Source organism: Danio rerio, chromosome 5, assembly GCF_049306965.1.
Source record: "Danio rerio strain Tuebingen ecotype United States chromosome 5, GRCz12tu, whole genome shotgun sequence".
In the NCBI taxonomy this organism is placed as follows: Eukaryota; Metazoa; Chordata; class Actinopteri; order Cypriniformes; family Danionidae; genus Danio; species Danio rerio.
The window spans coordinates 31673082-31685000 of NC_133180.1; the positions used below are offsets into that span (position 1 = coordinate 31673082).

General features: G+C 34.0%; 1 protein-coding gene across 1 annotated transcript in view; it reads left to right on the forward strand.

Annotated features, from left to right (window-relative positions):
* The window catches only part of zzef1 (zinc finger, ZZ-type with EF hand domain 1), a 73101-nt gene that overhangs the window by 17951 nt on the left and 43231 nt on the right, over positions 1-11919 (forward strand). The window contains exons 16-29 of the mRNA XM_009301579.4: positions 294-427; positions 527-597; positions 2022-2136; positions 2545-2704; positions 3484-3605; positions 4232-4354; positions 4582-4751; positions 4910-4991; positions 5513-5714; positions 6319-6461; positions 6554-6797; positions 7674-7753; positions 7838-7928; positions 8808-9324. Of these exons, the coding sequence (XP_009299854.1) occupies positions 294-427; positions 527-597; positions 2022-2136; positions 2545-2704; positions 3484-3605; positions 4232-4354; positions 4582-4751; positions 4910-4991; positions 5513-5714; positions 6319-6461; positions 6554-6797; positions 7674-7753; positions 7838-7928; positions 8808-9324 (2254 nt within the window). The remainder of the gene's footprint in view (positions 1-293; positions 428-526; positions 598-2021; positions 2137-2544; positions 2705-3483; positions 3606-4231; positions 4355-4581; positions 4752-4909; positions 4992-5512; positions 5715-6318; positions 6462-6553; positions 6798-7673; positions 7754-7837; positions 7929-8807; positions 9325-11919) is intronic.

The window sequence follows — 11919 nt, forward strand, 5'->3', positions numbered from 1 at the left end:
TAATAACTCCAGAGCGCAGACATACTCGCGCTTTCCGCTTCAAGCTGCTTTCTTGTTCTACTTTGCCAACATTTAACTAATAGCATCTCTACAACAAAAGTGTTATTTATTTTTAAAAGTGTTTTTTATTTTCCTAATGATGATAATAGTAATGATAATAATAATAATAATAAAAACATATGTAATGGGTTTTCATGCTTCATTTGAGCCTCTAATAATTCTAAGTCTGAATAGGCTTTTCTGTGTTTTGACTGGTGTAAGAGAGAGTAACTCATAGGTTTTGTGCTGTGCAGTGGTGGACGGGCCTGAAGGAGAGACTGCAGCAGAAAAAGCTCTGAGGAAAGAAGCTGTGAAAGCCATCCTCAACGGAGCTGCCATCTTCTACCCAGATAAACAGAGCCGGAGGGACAAACTCTTTCACATGATGGTAAGACACTGACAGTCGGATTCTTGGCTTGCCTGAAAGAATATTAGTAGAGAAGTGCTTTTGTATGAGCAAGTTTTTTTAATGACTTCTTTTTTTCAGAAAAACATAACTGAGGAGAATCAGCCGGAGTCTGTGAAGCTGACGTTTGAGTCTCTCTGCAGCTACTTCAGGTATTCTTCCTTTAATAGAGCAAAAGAAATGTATCACCATACTTCCACATTTAAATGATTACAGTAAATAATAAAAAATATATATTATAAGTGTTTAAACATGTTTGGTTGATGTATACAAATTATATACAGTTTAAAAAAATATGCACTAGTCTGCATATATTTCTAGCGCAAAAATATGAGCATTGGATGAAGTCATGCTTAGAATTCGTTTCATTTTACAGTGGTGATTTTGAGCATCTCTTTTTGACACTCACTTGTAGCCAGAAAAAAAGTTCCACATATATAAATGATTACTTCTGTAAAAATCTTCAGAATACAGATATGAGTCAAACTGTGAAGTCTGAAATATGTAAGTGTTGCTGAAGTGGAGATTTAAAATTTTAGAACAGGAGAAAAACCTCATTTTGAGAAAAGTCTTTAAAGATATGTATTGTGATTGAAATGTACAGACACTAATTGTTACAGTGCGACAAAAGAAACTTGAAAGTGATGTTTTAAAAAGATCAGAAAGATGCTTTCTTTACATTAGACCTTAGAAATACTCAGAAAAATCTAAATAATTCACATAAATTCGAATATAAAGGGAGCAATTTCTGCTTGATGGATGTTTGCTTTAAAAACTTAAAACTGTAATGGCAAATGGTTTTCTTTTAATTGCTTTAATTCTCTGGAGAATAATCAATTTACACTCAGACAGCCTCTGTGAGCAAAAAGATCCCAAGCATGGGCTCACAGGCATTTTTAGAGACAGCGTTTATAGTCCAATGATTATAATGCATTTGATATTTACTTTAGCAAAGCCTTAATCAATTTATAATATCAATATATAATTATCAATCATCAATATTAAAAATTTCTATCACAAAACATAAATTCACAGAGAGTGTATATGGCAAATGTATATTGAAAGATATGTTTCTTTTTCCTAAAAAAACAAACCACAGAGTAAAGGGATCAGAAAAATATTAATCTGCAAGCGTGTTTTACATTTTAAATGAGGGAAAAGAATATGCATTATGAATGTGAAGAAAATAGTATTCAAGTTTACAGTATAACACATTTATTCTGTGATTTAAACTTATCAACCCAAAAGAAATAAAACTAATCAAAAGGATAAGAGTTGGCTCCCCATAGAACAATAATGATTTATTTTATTTTATTTTGCATTTAAGAGGGAAAAAATATTATATATGTGTAGTCTCTCCATTGTAACAATTGTAAATATTTTTACTGTACTGTAAAATACAAGCCTACACAAACAGTTTAGGAAGGGTTTGGCTGTTTTAGTAAAAAACATATTTTCACGGCAAGGTTGACCTTTGCATATTGGCTTAAACTGGAACCTTTTTTTTTATTTTTTATCCTTTTCCCCCTTATCATTCTGCACTTACACACTCTCTCTCCTTCATCTCTGTTTGCAGTGATCAGGACCCAAAAGGTCTTCTTATGCTGCCCCCTAAAGGAGCCCCATCTGACTTTGACATCTCCCCTGTCCTGAGCGTCATGGACACCCTGCTTATTGTGGCCAGTAGAGAGGTACTCTATGTGTTCGTCATGCTGACAGTCAACAACATGCTAATAGCTGACATATGCTTTAGGTCCGTGCTTCTCAACCATGTTCCTGGAGGACAACCGCCCTGCACATTTACCATGTCTCCTTAACCAAACTCACCAGGTTCAGATCATCAGCTTATTAGCAGAGACAGAAAGACATGTAATGGGTGTAACAGACAAAGGAGACATGCAAAACATGTTTGTGGTCCTCCAGGAGCATGGTTGAGAAACACTGCTTTAGATGTTACATATGAAGCATATGCCATTTTAGATGTATACATTGTGCTTTAGCATCTGTTAGCTGAAGACCTCATGTTGTGCTGTATTCTATGACAGCTCATAGGAGTAATGTGATGTTCAATAATGTAAAATGCTGCTCTGTTCTATTAGTGTGAGGTGCTGATGTCAGAGTCCAGTGGAGGGTCCATTTGGAGGGTCCTGCTGTCTCTGTTTTGGGCTCTACAGGGTAGTTTGCTATCCTGGTGCTTCCTGCAGCTCAAAGGAGGAACTGCTACCTCCTCTGATCTGGCCAGGGAAATCCTGCTCAAATGTTAGTGTGCTTTTCTTTGGTTTCACATCTTCTTTATAAGAACCCTTCAACATGCAGCATGGTCCAGTCAGAAATCTATTGTGAAAATGCTTCTGTTATGCTAACATATTTGTTTTGATTAGGGGTGTGCACATTTTTTCCCCATCTATTATAATATTGATGTTGCTTTTAACACTTTGAGAACTGACTTTAAGTATGTTACAGTATATCATTATATTTACATTCTTTGCAAATAAACACACTACTTAAACAATTAATATTAATAGCTTGATTCTACAAGGGCACAGCAATTTGATCAAAAGTGACAGTAAAGACATTTATACGAGTGTTTTAAACTATTCTAAAGCAATATTAGACATTTATAATATTAAATATGATTTATTTTTCAAGAAAATGCAGTTTTTTTTTTTTACTTTCTACCTATCGAAGAGTGCTGACAAAAGTTATCACAATTTCAGCGTTATTATCAAATCATATGTAGTAAGTGCATTAAGCTGATTTTTTTTTAAGTTAAATGACATTTCCTAAGGAGCAGATCAGCATATAAGAATGATTTTTAAAGGATTATGTGAGTCTGGAGTAATAACTGCTGATAATTCAGCTTAATCATAATAATTACATTTTATGATAAATATGAAAAAAACACAATTTTAACAGTTTCTACTATAATTTGATGAAATAAATGCAGCGTAGTATTTTCAACCCCAAATGTGATTTAGTTTTGCTGTTTTTTTTTGTCAGTGTGTGAACATTTTTGTACTGTTTCTCTTGGCTGTTAGATGTGGAGCAGTTCCTGTCAGGCACCAGAGACATACTGATTCCTCTTACTAAGAGCTTTTCTGGAGCTGATATTATGAAGAAACTCAGTGGATCAATCCTCGCAATGGCAACAAGACAGCTGGTAGCTGACCACTTTATCCCACTGTATTTAGAATTATTCATTCATGCCTTCATGCTTCTGCAAATATGTCCACAGTTGAAGTCAAAATTATCAGCCCTCCTTTGATTTTTTCTTTTTTTTTCTTTTTCAAATATTTCCCAAATGATGCAAGGACATTTTCACAGCATGTCTGATAATATTTTTTCTTCTGGATTAAGTCTTATTTGTTTTATTTCGGCTTGAATGAAAGCAGTTTTTTAAAAACTATTTTAATGTCAAAATTATTAGCCCCTTTAAGCTAGATTTGTTTTCGATAGTCTACTGAACAAACCACTGTTATACAATTACTTGCCTAATTACCCTAACCTGCCTAGTTAACCTAATTAACCTAGTTAAACCTTCAAATGTCACTTTAGGCTGTATAAAAGTGTCTCAAAAAATATCTAGTCAAAAATTATTTACTGTCATCAAGGAAAAGATAAAATAAATCAGTTATTAGAAATGAGTTATTAAAACTATTATGTTTAGAAATGTGTTGAAAAATTTTTTTCTCTCCGTTCAACAAAAATTAGAGAAAAAAAATGAACAGGCGGGCTAATAATTCTGACTTCAACTGTATATTGAATGTGTATGGTGTTTTGTTGTAGACAATCTTCCTCCTGGAGCTGTGTGCTCTGGATATTCCTCACTGTGTGCTGCTCAAGAGATTTTACCCCATTTCAGACCTGCTGAAGAATATGTCTAGTGACACAGATGACATCTTCTCTAAGGTCAGTTCACAGCATGTTCAACATGATTTTCTTTACAGTAAATCACTTCCTACATCAATGACATTGGTTTCACACTGACTAAACATTAATACTAACTATACTTTTTGTTTTTTTTCTGTAAAGTTGATTTGACACAATTTGCAGTGAAAGCAGTCGCATAGACATGAGATAAAAATACAAACTAAATGCTGTATAGTAATAGTGATTTGTTATTTGTGTGTTTGCAGGTTGATTTAGAAGGCTGTCAGCAGCCTCAGCAGCCTGTTGTGTTGAGGACATGGCAGATGGAGTCTCCTCATAACTATGAGAACAGCAGACATGAGACCACCGTCTTTGTCTGTCCCGGAGCCACTTCCTTTGAGGTGGAGTTTGATGCTCGCTGTGAGACAGAGAAAAGGTGTGAACAGCTCTACTGACACCTTCTGGTGATAACAGGACTGGCGATAATGCATATTTTCTTCTTACAGACACCTTCTGGCTTGACTTTGTTTAAACTCTGAAGTTTATGCTATATTTACACACAATGAACGTTGTTGTGTTTTGTTTTTTGAGTAGGTATGACTATCTGGAGTTCACTGATGCTAGAGGAGGGAAAGTGCGCTATGATATGAAGGTTGGCACAGAGAAATGGCCAAAGGTATTAAAAATGTTTTTTTTTTTTTACTGGAGTATTCTTATAGGTCTCATTTAAATGTGTTAGTTGTGTAAATAGTTTAAAAATAAATGTGTTAAAGGCATAGTTCTCCCAAAAAAATGAACATTTACGCACCCTCAAGTGATTCATATAAGTTTCTTTATTCTTTTTAACACAAAAGGAGATATTTTGAAGAAAGCTTAAACACTGTTAAACTATTGACTTCCATAATAGGAAAAATGAATATTATGGAAGTCGATGATTAAAGGTTTCCAGCTTTCTTCAAAGTATCTTCTTTTGTGTTCAACAGATGAAGAAAGTGAAAAGTGTTTTGGAACAAGTATAAATGTTAATAAAGATGACAGAATTTTCCATTTTGGGTGAACTATCCTTTTAAAAAAAGGCTGTTATTAATAATACCTCCTACCTGCACATACATTTTATTATTCAATCTGGTATCTTTGAAGAAGAAAAAACATAAATAAATTTGATTTGTAATAAATAATGTTTTTTTTTTCCTTCAGAAAGTGACGTTTAAAGCAGGTCCCCAGCTGCAGTTTCTGTTCCACTCAGACAGCAGTAATAATGAATGGGGTTATAAGTTCACTGTGACGGCGTATGGCCTGCCGGACGTCACTGTGTCCTGGACCTCAGACCTGCAGCTGCTCGTGTCCAGGCTGATGGGCCGTCTGGCGTCCCGCACCATGGCTTTAAAATCACCATACGGTTAGTGGGCAGACTGATAATCTATTAATCTGAAAAAGGTTTCTTTTAAAAAGCTTTGTTTTTCTTTATAATAACAAATTGTACATGGTTTTAAGTACAAATAAAAGCAATAAACCAAATTCACTACCTAAAACAGTTTGTCACACCTGCCACTGGCAGATGCCCCAATTAATTAGCTGTCCATTTAAAAAGACAGCCAGGACAAATTTAGGAAAAACATTTAATTGCAATTTATTGTTATTGCAGGATATTTCTCTTGTGCACATTATAAGTAACTAAAGCTTGCAGATTTTTCAGAAATAAAGTTCAGGTTGATCTTTTACTACACCTGAGCCACTTCTAAACATTGAAAACACTGTTATCATAAGCAGTTTATATGAAAAGATCACAGCTTCACACACAGATTGTATATTTCTATATATAAAAAAAATACACATTCTCTGCAATTGGATTCAAGCCAATTCTTCTTCACATTTGAATATTATTGAATTTTAAATTTTATCCATGTCTGTATTTTGTATAATAAAAAGAAACATAATAATATTCTGACATATTATGCATTGCAGTTTGTTGAAAAGTGTAATTTTATGTTTTTGTTTTAAAGAGATCCGCGGTGTGAAGGAATTACCTGCAACCTTGATGAACCACATCCTGTCGTGTCCTCTGTGGAAACCTGTGTTCAGACATGGACTAAGTGGCCTTCCTGGGGAACAGAAGTTAGCTTTGGCCAGCCCAGAAGCCAGCCAGGTGATTTACCCTAGGATTTTGACTCTGTCAGTGTGTTTCAGTCTAAAACAGTCTAATTGCATTTTTGCATTCTGTGCAATTTCTTTTTGCAGGAAGATCCGGCTCCTCTGGGAGACGAGCTGGTGGAGTTCCTGAAGGAATTTGCCCGATGGGATCCTTCCCAGGATTCTTCTGATGGCAGAACAGAGCTCATGAGAACCCTTTTGGTGAACTGCAAGAAGCAGTTGATCAGAAACGAGATTGCTTCAGGCTTAAAAGTGGACCAGGCTGTTAATGCCATCTGGGCAGCTATGGTTTATCACACACCCGCTCTTCACCCCTGCCTGAAAAGCTTCGGTAATTCAAGAGTTTTAAACACGCTCACAAGAGCAAACACTGTATATAAATGTAACTAGCATGCAATTAGAATTTATTAATTATTTTGTAAATATTATATTTAATATGTTAATGAGAGTAATTACCATAAAACATGCACACATATTGATATATCTGGATGCTGTATTTTCAGAAAAATAAGTTGCATCAATAAAATGCATTGGGTCAATCAATTATGCATTAAATGCATAATTAGCTACCAGTAGCTAGTAATGTTTAAAAATTTTAGTGCATTTTAGTTTAAAACAAATATTTGTTATGAAAATAAATAAATAAATAAAAATTATACATTTTTAAAATTATAACTATAAAGCTATTAGGAACTATTAGGAATACTTGCATGTCAGTCTCATTCAGCTTTTAAACAAATGTGTGTTTGCATAAGTTTTGCGTATGCTTCACTTTTTTTAATAATAGAATTATAATAATTGATTTTGGAATAAAACGTTTCACACTTTTAAGGTGGTTAAAAACTAAAGACTTACAATACTTTAAGTTTAAAATTAGTAGACTTAGGAGTTAAAATAATAACTTGTGAGTTTATTTATGCATATATTATTACCTGATCAACAGCTAGTTTAATTGTTTTGTGGTCCCTTATTTATTTATGAAATTTTATCTTCTTTAGTACAATTAATCATGTTTAGTCACAATGTGTGGACTTGTTTTAAGGGAGAAATGCTGTCTGATTATGTCATAATGCCAAGCCACACTAATCTTGACTGCTTTGGTACCAGCAGTATCTGTTTCTGTAGGATGGTTGCATGAATAGGTCAATTTGTCATACATGTCCATAAGTGAGACTACATTACATTTTTTATATTTCCTATTTATTAGTTGCTAAGAATGGCCAGAGTGGTCTCAGTGAGGATCTTGTGCAGGTCTACACTCTCGCGGATGGCATCAGAACATGGATGGTTAGTATGGCTTTCTACTTCAGGTTTTAAAGTAACATTATGTTTTCTTTGTATTTATACATGTATTTTGAACTGTTTTGCTAGTTGGAGATGAAACAGCGCTACCTTATGGGTAAAATGAATGGAGTAGAGGAAAAAGACGAAGGACAGAATGAGGTTACAATGGAATCACTTGGTAAATATTAAAGAAAATACCTTTTGATTGAATGTATGAATGCGTTTTCAAATACTTCTTGAAGTGCTTGAAAGTAGGCAAGCTTAACTTTAAACCCTGGCTACACCAATATTTGTTTTTTTAAATGAAATGATTTATCAGATGAACTTTTTCATTTAAAAATAAATCTTATTTTAAAAACAAAAATGGTTGAATTAATATCATTTGCATGATGAAAGTAAATTGTTTTACCCATGAATAAAGCCATTGTTTTTGACATGAAATTCAGAATACAAGAATCATTAATAAATAAAAACACATTCAACTTTTTTAACAAATCTAACACTGCTATATACTATACTATACCATACTATACTATACATACACCACTTGACAAAAGACCTGTCGTCGATCCAAGTTGCAAAAGCATCAAATAATAACTTTACTTTTAGATGATTGTTTAGAAAAGTGGCAGAAGGTAGATTTTTTTACGATGAATTATCTGTTGATCCCAATTATCACAAATACTGCAGAAGACCTATTGGAACCCACATGGACCCAAGATTCTTTCAGAAATCAGTCAAGTTTGGTGATGGAAAAATCATGATTTGAAAAACCAAGGCATGATCATATTTTATTTTGGTCAAATAAGCATAATCTAAAGGCCTTCGACTTTCATATAAGCTACTTCTGATACCAAATCATCAACTAGAAGTCAAGGTTTTATCTGCTAAAACTTGGATAGGCAACAAGACTTTTTGTCCGGTAGTGTACACCATACTATACTGTAATGACTATTAGTTGACTTGTTGTTTCAGCTACTTATTGAACAAAATGTCTAAAGCGAAACATCAGAATCAAGTGTAACCGGTTTTTTTCTATTTCTCACTCTCTTTACAGCTGAAGTTTGCATCAGTAGAAGTTTGTTCCTCTTCCAGTTCAGCCCAAGCGGTGGAACCTCTGCACCTCAGGATCAAGAGACTTCCAGACCTGAAGACATTGCTTGTGCTGCTCCTCTTCTCCGCTCCATTTCCACCTCAGAAGGAGATTTCCAGCCCAGTCCGTCTCTCTCCATTTCCCAGACCCCTCATGGAGCAGAAGCAGTGACGTCCCCTGTGTCTGCTTCTCGCGAGCGGACACAGGACCAAAGTTTCTCTGCTTCAGGTGATGCAGGAGCATCTGGCAGCATCAGTTCTCAGGGTGCCACAGGCTCCTCAGAAAGTCTTCAGTCGCAAACAGGAGAGCCTCTGTCTCCGTCTGTCTTCCCACGCAAAGCACCGTTCAGCCGGGGACGTCTGAGGCTCCTTTCCTTACGATCTATGGAGGAACCTCGCATGGCACCACCAGTTAAAGAGCGCTTCCCAATCCTCAAGCACATCCTCAGCTTTATGAAGGACATGGTCATTAATGAGAGCAGGTACAAACCAGGGTTTTTCATCTCATGTTATCAGTAGCGTGATTCATGGCACTGTGATTCAACAGATTTTGATATGTATATTTAACTAAAAATACACAAGTTTTAAGTTTAGTTTCCTTGTGTTTGAGTCGTGCTTAATTTAAATGACTTTCTGACACACTGTAACAAAAAGCTGGATATGCTTTTGGCTCTTTTCCACAAATTTAATAGTGACAACAGGGATGAATGTAAAAGTATCACAACACACAGTTCAGAACACATGTGACCTGTGAATTAATACATTTACATACTTGTAGATTAATCCTAAATAGGTAATTCAAGAGTTTTAAACACGCTCACAAGAGCAAACACTGTATATAAATGTAACTAGTATGCAATTAGAATTTATTAATTATTTTGTAAATATTGTAATTAATATGTTAATGAGAGTAATTACCATATAACATGCACACATATTGATATATCTGGATGCTGTATTTTCAGAAAAATAAGTTGCATCAATAAAATGCATTGGGTCAATCAATTATGCATAAAATGCATAATTAGCTACCAGTAGCTAGTAATGTTTGAAAATTTTAGTGCATTTTAGTTTAAAACAAATATTTGTTATGAAAATAAATAAATAAATAAAAATTATACATTTTTAAAATTATAACTATAAAGCTATTAGGAACTATTAGGAATACTTGCATGTCAGTCTCATTCAGCTTTTAAACAAATGTGTGTTTGCATAAGTTTTGTGTATGCTTCACTTTTTTTAATAATAGAATTATAATAATTGATTTTGGAATAAAACGTTTCACACTTTTAAGGTGGTTAAAAACTAAAGACTTACAATACTTTAAGTTTAAAATTAGTAGACTTAGGAGTTAAAATAATAACTCGTGAGTTTATTTATGCATATATTATTACCTGATCAACAGCTTTGTAACAATCGCAGAGAGATTGCCTCTTGCGACATTCAAATCACACGTATAAAATAATTTTTTTTTTCGGTAAAATATAATGATGATGGAAGAAGTTGTGGATCTGGTGAGTTTCTTAGAAGGTGTAAGATATTAATTTGTTGCTTGTTAAAGATGTTTTCTGTCACTACTTTTTTAGCCTGCATTAATGCATTCAATGTAAGCTGCGCCATTAATCATTAAAAGATCGAGCTCTCAACACCCACGCAACATCAATTATAAATGATCGTGATTTGCATATGCGTATTAATCCTTCCAATCGCTGCATGCAAATCTGTGTTTGAAAAATGAAAAAATCAAGAGAGTTGTTTACAAACAATCTAATAACACAGAAGTACTGGGATAACAGTTTATAGTTTAGATATAACCACTGATGTTCATGGTAAAGATTCAAATCACCGTCATATGCATTTAACTTGACGCTGAAAAATGAAATTTGTAGGCTGCCATTACGTTACTTAACCTATAGGTGGTGACAACCAGTCATCAAAAATATGCCACTGAATAATTCTTCAAAAATGAGAGATCTAGCAATGAAACATGATGTTTTATGAGTGAATAACTTAATCATTTATTGAAAATTATAGTTAAAATAAATATGGGTTGTACAAATTATAATGTTAATTTCTTCATTTAGCGTCATCAGCAACAGTAGTTGTAACAGTGAAGTTTTCACAGCACTGAATAATTTAACAATTTATTTTTAATTTAGCTGATTATTCATTTTATTTTAAATAATTTTATAGATTTTTGTAATACATGGAAAGTAAATGACATGTCTTCTCTCCTTTTTGTCTGGTCCGATCGGTGACAAAAAAAACATAATTTGATCCAAACCTTGAGATATGTGATCCGTTACACCACTAATCAAAATCTGTTGAATATTGTAACATTTGACTGTTATATATTGTATCATGCATGTATGTGTGTTATAAGGTATGTTAATAATATAAAAAACGTTTGTTTTTGTGAATTGTGGGGACATTCCCTAGGTTTTCATTGATTCTATACTGTACATACTATATTTTCTATTGCTCTACCCTATTTCAAAACTCAACTCTCACAGGGAGCTGTGTACGGTTCTTTTTTTTTTTTTTTCAGAAATACCTAATTCTATCTGATTTATTAGCCTTAAAAAATGGGGACATCAGAAATGTCTTCATAATTCACCTTCTCCTTGTAATACCTGTGTACTGTAATACCTATGTTATGATACACTTTTTCTGACACAGACTGTAATAATGACACTGCAAAAAATAATCTTATTTAGATTTTTTTATCTTGTTTTTAGTCTAAATATTTAAAGTCTTGCATCAATAAGCACTTTATAGACCAGCAAAAAATGTCTTGTTCTCAGAAATTATTCATTCATTTTCTGGTCGGCTTAGTCCCTTTATTAATCCGCTGGCCTTTATTAAAAGGGCTGGCCTTAATTAAACCGGGGTCGCCACAGCGGAATGAACCGCCAACTTATCCAGCAAGTTTTTATGCAGCAGATGCCCTTCCAGCCGCAACCCATCTCTGGGAAACATCCACACACATTCACACACACACACACACACTCATACACTACGGAGAATTTAGCCTACCCAATTTACCTGTACCGCATGTCTTTGGACTGTGGGGGAAA